The following is a 20,526-nucleotide window of genomic DNA, read 5'->3' on the forward strand; positions in this document are numbered from 1 at the left end:
TATGACTCCATCCTCACCTGCCATTTGACTGCAACTCCATGAGAGACTCCAAGTGAGAACCACTCAGTTGAGCCAAGAGAACAACAAAGAAAAATAACCAATTATGGTTTTAAGCCACCAAATGTGTTGGGGAAGTTCGTTAGGTCTCAATTGTTAACTGGGAATAAAACCCATCATTTATTGAGCATCTAACTCTGAGCCAGGTACTTTTCAAAACATATTCATATGAATCAACTCATTTAAACATCAAAATCACTCTTGAGGTAATTAGCCTTATTTGACTGACGAGAAAACTAAACAGCAGTGAGATTAAATAATATGCCTAACGTCACACACTACTAAGTGATATATGAACCTAGAGCCCCTAGACCAGCACTATGTTAACCTACCTCTAGGTAGTATGTTGTCACCTTACATATCTCAGTTTGTTGTTTCTCATTTACAGTATTATGCATTTGTGTATGTGTGTGTGCATGCCTGCCTAATAATTTATGCCAGCATGCATTGAACTCATTGAAAATACTTTCAGCTTCAACATATCAGATGGCAAGATGTATATAAACTATGAAGACACTATAAAGATTAAATTTAAAAGTAAAAGCATTACTATTAATACAAAAATATATCTATATCATATACATATGTTTCCATTACTTACATAGTACCAGACATGCTTCTTCCCTCAAATGAGAAAAACAAGTGAATAAGAATCACTGCTATATAAGCTCTCATCCATATGTATATCATGTAGTCTTAAGAGTAATACTGAAACATGGAAAGTAAAATAAAATACTAGATCACATGTAGTCTGTTCTTGAAGCGTTCGTAGCCAGGGGCAGTTAGAATTCCCAAAGATGAGGGCATGTTGACACAAGGAATACAACAGATCACTTTTTAAATTAAAAGTGTTAATTTTGCTTTTATGTACCTCATATCCTCAGAGTATTTCTTCCCTTACTCTGTTTTTATTTCCACAGTTTCTTTTCTATCTTTACATTATTCTTACATAATAATATAAAGATCAATTTGTATTCTAAGAAAGTCATTTCTTGCCATCAGGTAGGAGAAATGACGGATTTATTTTTGCATTTATATCCACAAAACCAACCAACACTAGATCAGCAACAAAAATGGTATCCACAGCACTAAACACCTATGATTGTGTCCACACCACTAAACACCTATGTTTCTGCACAAACAATTCAGAAATAAGAACAGCAGCAATTTTGAATATGTATCACATTACATTAATTGAAAAAGACTCTTCTCATTCTGTCTTCTCCAACTTATTGTTGTGGCACAAGGTTAACTTTTAATTGTATAAGATTTGAAAACTGATCTAAAAGTGGTAGAATGGCATCCCTTCTTTGTAAAGTATTTCTTTTCACTCTACTACTGGCCAACTTTAAAAACTATTGTGGAACTTCTTTCAAAATACTTCTTACCACTGTTTCTAATTTTTCTCACTCTCTTATCTCCTTGATACCATTTTTCTCTTCCTACTCTCACTATAGGAAGGAGTTTGGTGTGCGCTATGAGCAATGCACTAAAGTAACGTTTTCATAGAATGACAATGTAATGTCAATGTTCTACTTCTGAAACCAGTGGAACCGATTCTAACCTATAGTTACTTATCAGACAATTTATTGCAAAACAATTTGTATTGTCTGCGTAAGGCATGACTTTAACTCAAAGAATGATTATTGTCAAAGAATCACAAATGAACACTTAAATGGCAAACAAAAGTTCTTAGGGGATATAAAAAGTTTTTAACCATGATATAGTGTGAAGCTTATCCTTTTTGTTTTCTATAAATATGCTCTTACCAAGTGGCAAGTGGGGAAAAGACAGTCAAGAACAGTAAAGCTATATTTATTATTTAGTAAAAATATACAACAACTTTGAAATACACAGATCTGAGTCTCTGTCCAATTGCTACCAACTAAATGTCAGAATTATAATTATAGAATCAGGATAATACCTTTAGTTAAGAGCATTTTTAAATGGTTGTTTTGATCTTTTGCATGTAGCTGTCCAAACTGGACTACTCTCTCACATCATGCACAAAAATAAATTTAAACTGGATTAAAGACTTAACTGTAAGACCTGAAACCATAAAACTTCTAGAAGAAAACATAGGCAGTAAGCTCTTTGACATCAGTCTTAGTAATAGTTTTTTGGATTTGTCTCCTCAGGCAAGGGAAAGAAAAACCAAAAGAAACAAATGGGACTACATCAAATTAAAAAGTTTTAGCACAGTGAAAGAAACCACCAACAAAACAAAAAGGCCACCTACTGAATGGGAGAAAATATCTGCAAATACTATATCCAATAAAGGGTTAATCTCCAAAATATACAAAGAACTCATACAACTTAACATCAAAAAACAACTGAATTAAAAACTGGGCAAAGGATTTGAATAGACATTTTTCCAAACAAGACATACAGATGGCCAACAGGCACATGAAAAGATGCTCAACATCACTAATCATCAGGGACATGCAAATCAAAACCACACTGAGATGCCACCTCACACCTGTCAGAATGACTATTATCAAAAAGACAACAGATAATAAGTGCTGGCTAAGATATGGAAAAAAGGGAACCTTCCTGCACTGTTAGATGGAATGTAAATTGGTACAGCTGCTATGGAAAACAGGATGGAGATTCCTCAAAAAAATAAAAACAGAATGACCATATGATCCAGCAATTCCACTCCTGGGTATTTATCCAAAGACATGAAAATAATAATTAGAAAAGATATATACACTCCTACGTTCACTGCAGCACTATTTACAATAGCCAAGACATGGAAGCAATCTACATGCCCATCAATAAACAAATGGATTAAGAAGATATATACACATACACACACACACACACACACAATAGAATATTACTGAGTGATAAATCATAAAAAAGGATAAAATCTTGCCATTGGGGACAACATGGATGGACCTAGAAGGTATTATGCTAAGTGAAATAAGTCAGACAGAGAAAGACAAATACTATATGATTTCATTTATATGTGGATTCTGAATGACAAAACAAACAAACAAACGTAACAAAACAGAAAGAGTTATAGATACAGAGAACAAATAGGTGGTTGTCAGAGGGGAGAGACATGGGGGGAGAAAAGAAATAAGTGAGGAACATTAAAAGGTACAAACTTTCCACCTGCAAAATGAGTCATGGGAATGAAATGTACAGTATGAGAAATATAGTCAATAACTTTGTAATATCTTTGTACGGTGACATAACCAGACTTATCACAGTGACCATTTTGAAATGTATAGAAATATCGAATCACTATGTTGTATAACAGCAACTAACATACATTATAGGTCAATTATACTTCAAAACAAACAAACTCATAGAAAAAGAGAGCAAATTTGTGGTTATCAGGAGTGGGGAGCGAGGTGGAGGGAGAATTGGATGAAAGCAGTCAAAAGGTGCAAACTAGGTATAAGATAAATAAGGTGAATAAGTACTGAGGATGTAATGTAGAACATAATAAATATAATTAACACTGCTATATGTTATTGATGAAAGTTGTTAACAGAGTAAATCCTAAGAGTTTTCATCATAAGGAAAAATACTTTTTTTCTATTTCTTCAGTTTTATATCTATATGAGATGATGGATGTTCACTAAAATTATTGTGATAATGATTTCATGATGTATGTAAGTCATCATTATGCTGTACACCTTAAACTTAAACAGTGCTGTATGTCAATTATATCTCAATAAAACTGCGGGGGGGACCTTTCCACATTAAAAAATGGGTGTTTTAATCATAGTACACAATCTTAAATTGGAATTGTATGAAGGAATTTGTTTATGCTACTTCTTTTAAATAATTATGTATTATTTTATCAAAATATATAAATAAAATGAAAGCTATTGTTGGCATACTGTCCTTTTTAGCAGTCAACTAAATTCAAATTATAAAATAAACTAAACCTATCAACAGCCAAGCACTATGCTATGATCCTCAGTTTGTTATAAGGCAATGGGCAAATTAATTTAATCTTGTTAAACTTACAAGATAAAACTGAACTTGTGATCAGGGAGCATAGTCCCTTTAATGATTATCCAAATATAGTCACTTCACAGATAAAAAACAAATGTTATCAAATAATTTCATATGAAAGTTACTACAAAAATAGATGTAGGAAACATGGGGAAATGCCATGAGTTAATTCTACTAATGAGAATCAGAAATGCACTCAGTGAGTGGGGATATCAGTGCTGTGATTTATAGGAGTTCGTCAACAAGACAAGAGTAGAAGAAAGGCAATCACAGCAAAGGATATAGGTTGAAAAGACACCAATGTACAGTCATGCATATGTTCAGAGAATTTCATGTTGTCCTGAGTTGCTAGATGGTAGAAGAGGTGGAAGGAGGGGTTGAAGGTGACATCAGAGTTGGATTGTGTTGGGCCCTGAATGTAATGGTCAGGATTAATATTTTATTCCAAAGGTGATGGAGAACCAACCAACAGAGACTTAAAGGTAAGTGTTAAATGAACCGAAATATTCTGACATCAGTAATGTAGAATGGGTGGGGCTGGAGATGCGAGATCAAGGAGCTTAAATAAGGCCACCACTTGAGCAGAAATGCAAGGAGTAATTGTGTAATGAAAAATGGATTACATATCACTCAACCTACCTTAAATGTGAGTGGATTAAATGCTCCAACCTTTATGATGCATGCCAGCATTTTAGATCTGCTCTTTGAAAGATGTATTCAAATAATTCAGTTAGCACAGTCTCTACAGGGCATTTTCAATTCTATGGTTTATTCTTAGAGTGGCCAGAAGGTATTATTCTATTCACAATGCTTCCTTTTCCTAAATAAAAAGCAATAGCTTTTCCCCTCACATTTGCTTTTCTGCTAAAAGAAACATTAGACTGAGCCTTACTTATGAGTCAGAATGTATTGTTCTCATTTATGGGGGAGTATTATATATTATATGATGGATTGGTTAGAAAATTATGCACTTGAAAATACACAAAAATAGAATGATGACTTTACCCTTTCCATTTTGCATTCAGGAGAAGAGAGGATTTTTCATTACTTTCTCTCCATGACACTGGTAGGAACACCATAAACTATGAGGGAAGGAGTTTTGTCACCATAAGTTTACACTAGTGAGTGAGGAGGCAAAATGCAGGAGGCTGAAGGAAGAAATGGAAATGTATCAGAGTGCTGGAATAAATGCCAACTGAGATATCTCCCTCTGTTAAGAGTACACATGTATCAATCTGTTTAGTTTTCAACTGATAAATGCACATGGCACATCCTGACAATAATATTCTACAAGCAGACATATGGGCCTTACTTAATAAAAGATACCACTGATTAGCATTTATCTTAATGGTAATGATACAGATTCCTGAATTCGTTTGTCTAGAATACCAGGTTGATGCATGTTACTGAAGAGTTTTTAAATGAGAACACAATCCAAACAATGTTAAATGAATGACATTATTTATATCCTCCAGAATAAAATGAGAGGGATAACATTTAAGAATTCACATGATGGATGAATATTTGACATCAAGAAAACATACTGGAATATAATAGCAAGAATTTCATATAATTTACCTCAGGAGAGTGATTAATTTTCAAAATGCACAGAGGATGATCATACAGATTAGGTAACATTGTAAGCAAGTTCACAATTACTGAACCAGCCCAGGGTTTATTCTCATAACCAAGTGGCCAGCATTGAGCTTCTGCTACAAATTAGAAAGAAAATTAATGTTTAAATATGAGCTATGTAGAACTTATTCATAGACGTTTAAAACAAATGAAACTAGGATAATTTAAATAATTGATATAATCCAATTTGAAAAGTCAAAATACCTCTATATGTTCCATTAACTTATTTTTCTTACCTCTCTATTCATGCTTGTGTTTGAGAATAGCTTTGTTTGATGTTGACTTCAACTTTCTTCTACATTAGCTACACCTCTCTATTATCAATACTGACAATAAAAGGCAGGTACTTTCTAACTAGTATTCAGTTCAGTTGGAAATAGGATCTGGTGATCAGTGAGACGTTCAGAAATTTAAAAAAAAAGCACACATCACTACACAATAAAGGGGCTATATACTTTAAATATTGAAAATTTAATAAAAATATTTGCATAAGAGTAGGGAATTGCCATACAATTCTGCAGCCTGTGGAAAGAAACCACATTCACAGAAAGATAGGCAAAATGAAAAGGCAGAGGACTTTGGACCAGATGAAGGAACAAGATAAAACCCCAGAAAAACAACTAAATGAAGTGGAGATAGGCAGCCTTCCAGAAAAAGAATTCAGAATAATGATACTGAAGATGATCCAGGACCTCAGAGAAAGAATGGAGGCAAAGATTGAGAAGATGCAAGAAATGTTTAACAAAGACCTAGAAGAATTAAAGAACAAACACCTAGAAGAATTTAAGAACAAACAAACAGAGATGAACAATATAATAACTGAAATGAAAAATACATTAGAAGGAATCAATAGCAGAATAACTGAGGCAGAAGAACAGATAAGTGACCTGGAAGACAGAATGGTGGAATTCACACTGCTGCGGAACAGAATAAAGAAAAAAGAACGAAAAGAAATGAAGACAGCCTAAGAGACCTCTGGGACAACATTAAACGCAACAACTTTTGCATTATAGGGGTCCCAGAAGGAGAAAAGAGAGAGAAAGGACCCGAGAAAATATTTGAAGAGATTATAGCCGAAAACTTTCCTAACATGGGAAAGGAAATAGACACCCAAGTCCAGGAAGCACAAGGAGTCCCAGGCAGGATAAACCCAAAGAGAAACATGCCGAGACACATAGTAATCAAATTGACAAAAATTAAAGACAAAGAAAAATTACTGAAAGCAACAAGGGAAAACAAAAAATAACATACAAGGGAACTCCCATAAGGTTAACAGGTGATTTCTCAGCAGAAACTCTACAAGCCAGAAGGAAGTGGCATGTTATACTTAAAGTGATGAAAGGGAAAAACCTACAACAAAGATTACTCTACCCGGCAAGGATCTCATTCATATTCGACAGAGAAATGAAAAGCTTTACAGACAAGAAAAGCTAACAAAACTCAGCACCACCAAACCAGCTCTACAACAAATGCTAAAGGAACTTCTCTAAGTGGGAAACACAAGACAAGAGAAGAACTTACAAAAACAAACCTATAACAATGAGGAAAATGGTAATAGGAAGATACATATCGGTAATTACCTTAAATGTGAATGGATTAAATGCTCCAACCAAAAGACACAGGCTCACTGAACGAATTCAAAAACAAGACCCATACACATGCTGTCTACCAGAGACCAACTTCAGATCTAGGGATACACACAGACTGAAAGTGAGAGGATGGAACAAGATATTCCATGAAAATGGAAATCAAAAGAAAGCTGGAGAAGCAATACTCATATCAGATAAAATAGACTTTAAAATAACGAATGTTACAAGAGACAAGGAAGGACACTACATAATGATCAAGGGATCAATCCAAGAAGAAGACATAACAGCTATAAATATATATGCACCCAACATAGGAGCACCGCAACACAAAAGGCAACTGCTAACAGCTATAAAAGAGGAAATCGACAGTAACAAAATAATAGTGGGGGACTTTAACACCTCACTTACACCAATGGACAGATCATCCAAAATGAAAACAAACAAGGAAACACAAGCTTTAAATGACAAATAGATCAGGTACATTTAATTGATATTTATAGGACATTCCATCCAAAAACAACAGATTACACTTTCTTCTCAAGTGCACACGGAACATTCTCCAGGATAGACCACATCTTGGGTCACAAATCAAGGCTCGGTAAATTTAAGAAAATTGAAATTGTATCAAGCATCTTTTGTGACCACAACGCTATGAGATGAGATATCAATTACAGGAAAAAAACTGTAAAAAATACAAACACATGGAAGGTAAACAATACGTTACTAAATAACCAAGGGATCACTGAAGAAATCAAAGAGGAAATCAAAAAATACCTAAAGACAAATTACAATGAAAACACCATGATCCAAAACCTATGGGATGCAGCAAAAGCAGTCCTAAGATGGCAGTTTATAGCAATAGAAGCCTACTTCAAGAAACAAGAACACTCTCAGATAAACACTCTAACCTTACACCTAAAGGAACTAGAGAAAGAAGAACAAAAACCCAAAGTTAGTAGAAGGAAAGAAATCATAAAGATCAGAGCAGAAATAGATGAAATAGAAACAAAGAAAACAATAGCAAAGATCAATACAATGAAAAGCTGGTTCTTTAAGAAGATAAACAAAATTGATAAACCTTTAGCCAGACTCATTAAGAAGAAGGAGGATTCAAATCAGTACAATTAGAAATGAAAATGGAGAAATTACAATGGACACCACAGAAATACAAAGCATCCTAAGAGCAACTACAAGCAACTCTATGCCAAAAAAATGGACAACCTGGAAGAAATGGACAAATTCTTAGAGAGGTACAACCTTCCAAGACTGAACCAGGAAGAAACAGAAAATATGAACAGACCAATCACAAGCAATGAAATTGAAACTGTGATTAAAAATCTTCCAACAAACAAAAGTCCAGGACCAGATGGCTTCACAGGTGACTTCTCTCAAACATTTAGAGAAGAGCTCACACCCATCTTTCTCAAACTCTTCCAAAAAATTGCAGAGGAAGGAACACTCCCAAACTCATTCTATGAGGCCACCATCACCCTGATACAAAAACCAGACAAAGATAGTACAAAAAAAGAAAATTACAAAAATACTAGTAAATAGAATGCAACAACACATTAAAAGCATCACAGACTATGATCAAGTGGGATTTATCCCAGCGCTGCAAGGATTCTTCAGTATATGCAAATCAGTCAGTGTGATACACCATATTAACAAACTGAAGAATAAAAACCATATGATCATCTCAACAGGTGCAGAATAAGCTCTTCACCCATTTATGATAAAAACTCTCCAGAAAGTGAGCATAGAGGGAACGGACATCAACATAGTAAAGGCTATATACGACAAACCCACAGGAAACATCATTCTCAACGGTGAAAAACTAAAAGCATTTTCTCTAAGATCAGGAACAAGACAAGGATGTTCACTCTCACCACTATTATTCAACATAGTTTTGGAAGTTCTAGCCACGGCAATCAGAGAAGAAAAAGAAATAAAAAGAATACAAATTGGAAAAGAAGTAAAACTGTCACTGTTTGCAGATGACATGATATTATACATAGAGAATCCTAAAGATGCCATGAGAAAGCTACTAGAGCTAATCAATGAATTTGGTAAAGTTGCAGGACACAAAATTAATGCACATAAATCTCTTGCATTCCTACACAACAAAGAAAGACCAGAAGGAGAAATTAAGGGAACACTCCCATTCACCACTGCAACAAAAAGAATAAAATACCTAGGAATATACCTACCTAAGGAGGTAAAATACCTGTACTCAGAAAACTATAAGACACTGATGAAAGAAACCAAAGATGACACAAACAGATGGAGAGATATACCATGTTCTTGGACTGGAAGAACCAATACTGTGAAAATGACTATACTACCCAAAGCAATCTACAGATTCAGTGTAATCCCTATCAAATTATCAGTGGCATTTTTTTACAGAACTAGAAAAAAGAATCTTAAAATTTGTATGGAGATACAAAAGACCCCGAATAGCCAAAGCAGTCTTGAGGGGAAAGAATGGAGCTGGAAGAATCAGACTCCCTGACTTCAGACTATACTACAAACCTGCAGTCATCGACAATATGGTACTGGCACAAAAACAGAAATATAGATAAATGGAACAGGATAGAAAGCCCAGAGATAAACCCATGCACCTAGGGTTAACTAATCTATGACAAAGGAGGCAAGGATATACAGTGGAGAAAAGACAGCCTCTTCACTAAGTGGTGCTGGGAAAACTGGACAGCTACATGTAAAAGAATGAAATTAGAACACTCCCTAACACCATACACAAAAATAAACTCAAAATCGATTAGAGACCTAAATGTAAGACCAGAAACTATAAAACTCTTAGGGGAAAACATAGGAAGAACACTCTTTGACATAAATCACAGCAAGATCTTTTTTGATTCACCTCCTAGAGTAATGGAAATAAAAACAAAACTAAACAAATGGGACCTAATGAAACTTAAAAGCTTTTGCAAAGCAAAGGAAACTACAAACAAGACGAAAAGAGAGACCTCAGAATGGTAGAAAATATTTGCAAACGAATCAATGGACAAAGAATTAATCTCCAAAATATATAAACAGCTCATGCAGCTCAATATTTAAAAAACAAACAACCCAATCCAAAAATGGGCAGAAGACCTAAACAGACATTTCACCAAAGAAGATATACAGATGGCCAAGAAGCACATGAAAAGCTGCTCAGCATCACTAGTCATTAGAGAAATGCAAATCAAAACTACAATGAGGTATCACCTCACACTGGTTAGAATGGGCATCATCAGAAAATCTACAAACAACAAATGCTGCAGAGGGTGTGGAGAAAAGGGAGCCCTCTTGCACTGTTGGTGTGAATGTAAATTGATACAGCCACTATGGAGAACAGTATGGAGGTTCCTTAAAAAACTAAAAATAGAATTACCATATGACCCAGCAATCACACTACTGGGCATATACCCAGAGAAAACCATAATTCAAAAAGACACATGCACTCCAATGTTCAATGCAGCACTATTTACAATAGCCAGGTCATGGATGCAACCTAAATGCCCATCGACAGATCAATGGATAAAGAAAATGTGCCACATATATACAATAGAATATTACTCAGCCATAAAAAGGAACGAAATTGGGTCATTTGTGAGACGTGGATGGACCTAGAGACTGTCTTACAGAGTGAAGTAAGTCAGAAAGAGAACAAATATCCTATATTAACACATATATGTGGAAGCTAGAAAAATGGTACAGATGAACCGGTTGGCAGGGCAGAAACAGAGACACAGATGTAGAAAACAAACATATGGACACCACAGGGGGAAAGTGGCAGGGGTGGTGGTGGTGGTGGGATGAATTGGGAGATTGGGATTGACATATATACACTAATATGTATAAAATAGAAGACTGATAAGAACCTGCTGTATAAATAATAAAATAAAATAAAATAATTTTTTTTAAAAAAGAGTAGGGAATTACCTTAGTCAGTTCAGGCTGCCATAACAGAATACCATAGACTGGGTGCCTTAAAGGACAGAAATGTATTTCTCACAGTGTGTAGGCTGGAAGTGCATGATCAGGGTGCCAGCATGGTTGGGTTCTTTCAGGTTGCAGACTGCCAGCTTTTTAGTGTATCTTCATGTATCAGAGAGCACAGAGAAGAAGCAAGCTCTCCTGACTCTAATAAGGGTACTAATCACATTCTTGAGGGCTCCACCCTTATGACCTCATCTAATCCTAATTATCTCCTCAAAGCCCCATGTCCTAATACCATCACATGGTGGGGTGGGGTTTCAACATATGCATGTTGGAGGGACACTAACATTCAGTCCATAACAAGAATCATGTTGAACTGAACAAATACAATTAAGTATGAAGGGGACTTAATTAATATATCATAAAAGTGAACAACAAAAAAGGAAACTACTTACACTATGTAATTTATTGGTGTGCATCATACACAAACGTGTGTATGTTGTGGAAAATCTGTGGTCAACTTTTTTTCTCTCAGGTATGTTCTCTTTTTAAAAGATATAAATCAAAAAGCTGAATTTTTCTTCAGAAAACCATTGTTTTAGAACAAGAAAGGTTACATTAAAAATGTTTCATGGTACATTATAAAATATTTTTAAAAAAACACAAAATTTTCATTAAAGACCATCAGAAATGTTCAAAGTGCTTCATCTCATCAAAATAATTACACTAATATTCTGAGCTAGATATTTTAAAACATAAGCTCACAGATTTTTATAAGTTAGCATTCTTCAGTTTCTCAGAACTTTGGTTTCACAAGTTAGGATTAAGTCATAGATATCTATACTTTATTCATTTTGACTCATCAGAAAAGAAATTTTGTGTATATATATATATATATATATATATATATATATATATATATATATAGTACACACACAATTGATACCCTTTTAGTTAATCAGAACCACATAAAGGCTTTTATTGTGTCACATTAGATCTCATGGGCCTTAGAAATTTTCTTCATCCACGTCACCCACAAAGAAATTTCCCAACCATGAGAATTTTGCAAAACTACAACCTAGATGTTATTGGTCATGCAGGGAATTAAAGGTAAGTAAAAACAGAGCTTCAAACGTGAAATATTATGTCAGAAACAATACTGCGACCAATTTAAAGGAAGGATATTTATATGCAGAAAAGAAGTTCTTAAGCTCCCCAAATATTCCAAAGATATTTATGTTTATTGTTTTAAATTGAAATTGAAAAATTGCATTAGATGGATACAATGTTTGTATTTTAGTGATTCCAGAGTTTAGCTCCAATATATGTACCTTAAAATATAAGTATCTGTGATCAAATTTTATGGAAATTTTAATCCTTATTACCTTAAATACTCCTTCTCCAGCAGAAGTTGAAACCTGAATTATTTCCCATGCTATGCTCAGGTATAAATTTTGTTTCTAAGAAGCAAAGGAAGTTCATTACCACCAGTAATAAGTTTAACTTTGAGAAGGGAAGTTTGCTTAAAGAGATAGAATTAAAAAAAATCACTTTCTGATGAATTATTTAAAAATACTAAACCAACATTTGATAATATCCCTATTTTCAAAATAAATCTGCCAAAACAAAATCATAATGACTATGTGCTCCTCATTATAATTTACCTCATTATAATTTATAATACTCTTACACAGAATAAAATCATCAATTTCAGGGAGGCAAACGTGATTGCTATAAGCCCCAGAAATGTGTAATTTGTAAGAAAACTGTATCCCCATGAAATCAAAACACCTGTATCTCTTACCAAATTTTGAACTGTTTAAATATCATACTTTATTATCTGCTTTCTGATTGAGCAAGAATAATGAAGCTCAAAGGATGACAAAATTAGGTTTTATGATATAATAAAATATGTATAATTATTATTCTTTACTTTCATGATAAGGAATATTTTCAATTGTACAATGAAGCAAACAACTTAAAATTATTCAGAGGTCAAGCAGATAAGATTTTATTCCTTGGTTTGTGAAATATTCCACTTGAAAATCCGAACAGAATACTATATTTCCTCTTCAGTTTTCAACACTTTTAGCAGAAAATTGTTAACTTTTCATCATTAAGGATAAACCAGAGGAAAATTTAACCTCTTATTTACTATGGCCATTCAATGTCTTGTAACATAGAGCATGGCTTTGCATGAAAACTTTGGATTTTGATTCAATTTACAGTGAAACTTGGTAAAATCATAAAGCCTTACCTCATCAACCAACAATAATTTGTATGTATCTTGAAAAACGAAAGCCCGGATTTACTGTATGTTTGAACTAGGAAACAGTATACATAATAGTAAAATGAGAACAAATATGCTCCAGTATATCAGCAAACATCTGCAAAGATGGAATGCAGACTACCATTCACAGATACAAATGGCTGAGAATATGTCAGCCAATGGTTAACTGCAATAATATTAAATCTTTATTTTCTATTATTATAGTTTCTTTTCCTTCCCCAACGGGGAGTCCTTTCTATCAATTGTATTATCACAGATTTAATCCAGTTTTAATACCTGATTCCAATGACACCTGATAAGCAGAAGGGAAAAACCACATAGCTCTCGTTGTTAGTAAAAGATATCAGCAAAAGATAATCTGGTCAACCTTGATCTAATGGAAATAAAAATGACAGATGAATTCAATTTAGAAGGGTGAAATAAAAGCATTTATAATTCACTCCTCTGCTATGAAATCCCTCCAAAAATAGCCTAATAATGAAAAATTGGGAAGAAAAATGAAAACCATATCTGTAATTACAAGTAATTGACCATAAACTATAATAAATAGCTTTCAAATGAAGAGACATTTGCACTAACAGGAGAAAGAATATTAACTGGCATACATATCCTGATAGGATATAGATCTTACTGAGTGTTAGGGTCCTGAGATGTCCTCCAAAGACTGAAGCCACCATGACATGGAGTATGAAAAGGCAAGAGAAAAGCATAGGTTTCCAGTTATTTATTCCCAAATGGTAAAATATGGGGGTAAAGAAAAAATTGCCAGTGGACTCTACTTGATAGCTGTGAAACAGCCTGCTGGATGATACGGATTACTGGCATTACAGTGGGGAAGTTGGAAGAAGTGGCAATAACCATTAAAGCACTAACAACGCAGAGAAAGTAAAACTGAGAGTTCTACACCGTGAGCCAAATAGACCACCCAGATGTCAACAACAGAGAAATAACATGGTCCCTGGGCAGAAGATAAAACAGATTTGGGGAGGTGGGCTTGAAACCTGAAATTTAAATAGCTGCTGTGGGCTGATCTGATTCACTCTCCCATCACTTCCCACACTATAGTTCAGTAAATAGCTGGCTTCATTCAGTGATTAATAGAAAGAAACCAGCCTGGAACATAGGCAAAGGACAAAAACACAATGGAAAAGCAGATGAAGTTCATACCAGGGAAAAAAATTTTTTCACGAAACAGAGGAAAAATTTTTATAAATATTTCTCTGTAGTCTCAAATAAATTATAGACATGATCTCATTAAGAGAGTGAGAAGCTCAAAGAAGAGAGATTTGAATGAACAGATTATAAAAACAAGCAGAAAGAAATGAAAAAATGAAGTGGCACAGACCAAGAAAGCAAGGGAAAAGAAGAAGCCCATTATGAAGGTGAAAATTATTTTAGAGGTTACAAAACAGAGTAAACACAACTGAAAACTCACTTGGGTTATGGCTGACAAAAGTTGACAACAAGTTTAAAAACATAAAAGTGATTGTAGAGAATACTATAAGGAGATATGGAAACAAAAGAACATTCTGAAAAAAATCATTTAGACACATAATAGGAAAAAAATAATTCCTGAAATAAAGACTGAAATCTGGGATAAAAAGACATGGTGTCCATCAAATCTTCTGCTTTGATTAAACACTATAAAAATTTCAATAATTTCTTAAGTTTTACCCTTATATTTTTATCTTAAATTTAGACAAAGGTAAATTTAATGCTTTAAAATTATTTAACAGCATTCATATATGGCATATTTGGCTCCTAAATTTACAAAATTCTGTCTTTTAATCAATCAGTCTGCTTTTCAAAACAAACATCTATACAAAAGTATCTGGCATGATACTCATGAAATATTAACAATTTCTCCATGGTGGGATTTTGAGACTCTTTTTAATTTTCTGCAATACCTATCTTTATTTTTAACAATCTCATAGCATTTTTACAAATGACAATGAAGTCACTGGGATTAAAAAAAGAATTAGAAGGCAAAGATTAATTGAGAGGGAAAAGAAAAGTTAGACATCCCAATTTTTGTACTACCTCAAGATTCATGGCCCTCCATTCCATAGCTCATACAGCAATCAAATGATTTCTCTAAAACAGAAGCATAGCATGTTCATTTTCATCTTATTATCCTGCAAGATTTTTAATAAATTGCCACTAATCCAGGATCACGTCTAATCTCTTAGGTAATTTACACAAAACTCTCTCTAATCCACCCCAGCAGGTCTTTCCAACATCCGCAACTCTCACTTCCCACTTTCACCTTCCCTCCCAATACCTTGAACTATTTGTAGTAAGAGTTCCCCTTGAAGTTCCAAATATGTAACTCTTTTCAAGCTTCAGATGGCGGTACAAATGTGCTTTTGTTGCTTGTGGGAGTAGGCAGAGGGGCAAGAACTCCCAGTCATTCTACAAAATTCAGTTAATATCTCTGTGGAGCCTTCCCTGCCATCACTCTTTTTGCTCCACATCAACAGTCATAAAATTACATGCATCCTTTTTTTCCACCATCTATACCAATGCCATGCCAAGTAATATTAGAGCCTGATGCAAATGGAAAAATTATTAATACTGATCCCATATTTTTTAAAATTTGGGTATTTTGTTCCTCATCAATTTTTGCATAAATTTTGATTTTTTTAAATGACTGAAAAATGACCTTTCAAAGTTCATTCCAGCTCGGTGCTTTTATCCTTGTCATTAACTTCTCTATGATTCATGTCCATCTGTGAAAAAGGGTGACTCTACTCTCTGCCGACTTGAATTCAAGATTTGTGAGGTCCAATTTAAAGTACACATTATTCAAATGCTCTGTATATACACAAATGCAAGTCATTTTCAACTGTGGATTAATCATGTAAATATATTATCATCCCTAGTCATGCCTGGAGGAAACTAGAAGTTATTATGTAACAGTTAGTGGCCAACTTGGAATTGAAAGCTAGAATATAGATCCTGGTACTAAAGAAAACAATTCTGAATTTCATCTTTAAAAGATAGAGACATACATGGGCTTCCCTGGTGGCGCAGTGGTTGAGAGTCCGCCTGGTGATGCAGGGGACATGGGTTCGTGTCCTGGTCTGGGAAGATCCCACATGCCGCGAAGCGGCCGGGCCCGTGAGCCATGGCCGCTGAGCCTGCGCGTCCGGAGCCTGTGCTCCTCAACGGGAGAGGCCACAACAGTGAGAGGACCGCATACCGCAAAAAAAAAAAAAAAGATAGAGACATACAAAGGTATCATTCTCAGCCATTCTTCTTCACAAATTGCCAGGATTTAGGCTCTAATAATGACTCTTGTGACATTTTCTCATAGTGAAAAGTGACTGTTTCTTCACAAAAGTGTTCCATTTAACACAGCTCTGAGTTATTGAAAAGATAGAAATGGTGCCCAAAATAAAAAATTTAGTTTTGAATTCATTTGATGGAATTGAGTTAAGGAAAGCAAACTATGCGTTTTTATTACTAACGCTGTGTGCAATTGAAATAATTTCTTTTCATACGAATGAGTAAACATACTGGTCAATTTATTCTCCAATTAAGAATCCCTGGTTAAGTTTTGTCCTTTCTCTTTGTTTGGCCACCTGATTTATTTTAAAATCTTTTTCTAATACAAAGGTAAGGAAAAAACTGTGAATCCACCTGTATCACTGATCTACAAATCTAAAATCATTTATTTTTATCCCTTTAAAAATCTGTAAAAATTTAAAGAAGAATTTCTTTTTAAAAAAGGAAGCCAATGAACTATTTCTTAAGAATAGGCTAACAGACAAGCAAGGAGTATATTCCTTACCAAAGAAATAAGGTCATTTTTTTGGAATAAAGACCAGTCATAGCTTCCAACCACAATTTCAAACATTGTCCTCAAGGCTAGAAATCTACTCACATTCATGAAATAATTTATTATCAGCTTTTTTGTATAAGTACTTTTTATTAAATATATACATATATACAAATTTTACTGGGCTTCATATTACTGGCATCAATTTGTAAATGAGGGGTTTGGATTGGATGATTTCTAAAGTATTCTTCAGCCTTAAAATTATTGATGATTCTAAGAAATACCTAGAGACATAGCCAAGAAGGAATTCTCAGATATGACCCACAATTAATATTTGGCGTCTGCACATTTTACAGGTCTCATATACAACCATTCCAAGGCAATGCAACAACTAAAAAACTAATGCCAATTAATTAATATCATTTCTTTTCTAAAAAATAAGAGATCCTGTTTGCAAGGTGGCCATTTCTACCAAAATGTTCCCCAAACACCCAGAACACATTCATTCACCTACCCCAGATCAGGAAGAGAGAAGTACAGAAGAAAAATCTTGGAAGTAACACAGTAAAAAACTAGACCCAGATTTAGTGGCCTAGGACTGCTGCAAGAAATTCAATTAAGTTGTTAAGCCTACCTAATGAAAAAGAAAAATCAGCTCATGAAAATCCTGATAAATTGCATAACAGAGTCAGCAGTATTCTACGCCCTGGCTATAATTTTTTTTCTTTACTCCAGGCCTTTGCTGTTCTTTTAAAATACTCACCTTCATTATGAAACTATACAAAAACTCCCCCCTCCAAAATAAACACAGAACTGCCCAGAAATACAGAACTATGGACACAAAAACTCCCTAGAAGCTTAGCATTTCACCAGTTGATATTGATCTATGTTGGGAAAAGCATCTAAAAAGCCTTGTACTGGATTCCTAATTCTGATGATTCTGTGATTCTGATCAAATTATATTCTGTGATTCTGATCGAATTTGAGACAGGTAATCTATAAGGTCTTACAGTGCCCAGATTTCTACTTTGAGGTACACAGTGTTTTTCACTTAGAGAACAATCTGCACCACATTTTCGTTATACTCTGAAGTCAATTGCTGAAGTTGTGCTAATGTGTACTAATCTCAAAAGTGGCTCTATGAAGAATACACTTGTTATCCTCTATCAATATAGGAGAAACAAATATTTTGAATATGTCATCAGACTCTAAATAAATTTCCTCCATTAAAGAATGCAGTGTCTGCTGCTAGTTGATGGTTCATTAGCATGCATTGACTGTTCTACTATTTGAGTAACATTGCAGGTAAAGGTGAATAAGCTTATCTAGAGAGACAGTGTCTAGCATAGTGCCTGGAATGTGGTAGGCTCTGAATAACTCTATGTTGAAAGAATACATAACTGAATGAACTATTATCAAAAGGAATTCATACAATAAGTTAAACTTTGGCTCAAAGCACAAATTTTCAAGTCAACTGTTAAGTCCTGTTTGGCCAACATGCAGGGAACACATTTTCCCTGGTCTCTGTCTTTGTTGCAGCAGAGGTTTCACTCTATTGGTCAGTATTTGTTGTGTTCCATTTTCCTTTTAAAAATGTTTCATTTAACAGGGAAAGTCCTTTTCTTGAAGATACTAAGAGGATCTCCAAAGGTCACCGCATATCATATCCGATAATTCTGATTAAGGGCAGTGCCACTGGGAAATTTAGGGTGGCTGGTTGATATTCATAGTGTGTATTAGAAAATGTCATAGTCTGTTTTCAAATTTCAATGCATAAATATGCACCATGGATCTCTAATAGCCCTATTTTTCTTGTCCCAACTTTCCAGGATGGTCTGTATCCTGTCTAATTTGAATGTTGAATTGATTCTATTTAAATCATCTTTCTGAAATGAAAGATGGCTCACTTTCCCTTCACTGAGGAATTAATTAACTCTCCCAATGACTGGCTTGAATTTTTTAAATGGAAAACTTACATGGAATTTTTATTTTAGTGAAGAACAACTGTTTATCTTTAAAAACATTTAAAAAGACATTCTGCATGAAGTTCATCATCTTTTAGGAAATTATTATAGCAACAAAATTACATTAGACTTTCTGATTTCTCCATAGTGTCCTTAGATAAGTAAACAACCCAATAGACCATATTAAAAGCCCCAAATGTTACTGGAAAGAGAATGCGGGCATATTTGTCTATTTTACTTGTGCCAGATCCAGAAGGTGGTGGAGCCGAGGGAGCAGTAGTGGCTGACAACTTCCCAGAAGCCCCTATGCTATTAACTGTGGTCTTAATTCGCTCCAGTCTTGATCCAAACACATGCTGGGTAGAAGCAGATCCAACTGGAACTTTTCGGGGCACGTACCCAGTTCTACTAGCTGGAGAAGGAGAAGCAGGTGGAATTGCTCTTGCGGCGGATATAGTTTCAGCTGCATTTGCATGGCTGAATGGGTTTGGACTGGAAGCTAAGTAAGACTGTGGTGTGGCTTCAGAAGATCCTTGAACAACCGTGGAAGACTTGCTCGAATGGTTTCCCACCTCAGTTCTGTTGCCAACATCAGATTCAGAGTGAACCAAGGCATTGGCTCTTTTTCTCATGTTCAGATTGGCATTTGAGTTCTGAAAAGGTATATTAAAAATTATATTGGCTATGTAATTTTATGTAGAGTTATACAAAATTTAAATGGGTCAAAGAGTTACAAATTAGCTGTTTTCATAAAATAAACCTTTATTAATATGCTATAGTCACTCAACTTGATGTAAAAGCTTAAAAATACCTAACTAAAAAAGGACATATATATATATATATGTGAAACTCTGAATCAAACATCTCCTATTTCAAAATATTATCCATTCTTATAAACTATTAGAATTTAAATCTATAGAAAGGTTAGGCTTTTAGGACTATAAGCTAGAGTTATACTTGATTTGACTTTAAGAATTCATGATGATAGCTATACAACTTCTTTGTTGAGTTTTATTGTAAATAATATTCTCTGATATGCTGTATACATTTCAGTGAGTTTTGTACATGTTTGCTTTATAAACAGGAAGAACTATATCTACTTTGGGCGCAGAATAAAAACAATAATAACCATCCACATGTGTATAACATTCCTTTAAAAACGACAGAAGCTCCAAAAGCTTTAATTTCCAAATCCCTGGGAATTATTTTCATAATCTTCCATGGACATTATTATATAAAGTCTAGAAATCCTCATGCATTTTAGTTTTTCACCACAATTAGTAATGCAAATACAAA

At 34.4% G+C, this 20,526-nt stretch overlaps 1 protein-coding gene across 3 annotated transcripts in view; it reads right to left on the reverse strand.

The window, feature by feature from the left end:
- GABRA4 (gamma-aminobutyric acid type A receptor subunit alpha4) overlaps positions 1-20,526 on the reverse strand; it is a 256,295-nt gene that overhangs the window by 172,678 nt on the left and 63,091 nt on the right. The window contains exon 9 of one of the 3 annotated variants that reach the window (XM_067735870.1): positions 12,107-19,883. The exons of the other annotated variants lie outside the window; for them this stretch is intronic. Within the exon in view, the coding sequence (XP_067591971.1) occupies positions 19,350-19,883 (534 nt within the window). The 3' untranslated portion in view covers positions 12,107-19,349. Of the gene's footprint in view, positions 1-12,106; positions 19,884-20,526 lie in introns of those variants that run through there. 3 annotated transcript variants of the gene reach the window in all.

Source organism: Pseudorca crassidens, chromosome 4 (assembly GCF_039906515.1).
Source record: "Pseudorca crassidens isolate mPseCra1 chromosome 4, mPseCra1.hap1, whole genome shotgun sequence".
Lineage (NCBI taxonomy): Eukaryota > Metazoa > Chordata > Mammalia > Artiodactyla > Delphinidae > Pseudorca > Pseudorca crassidens.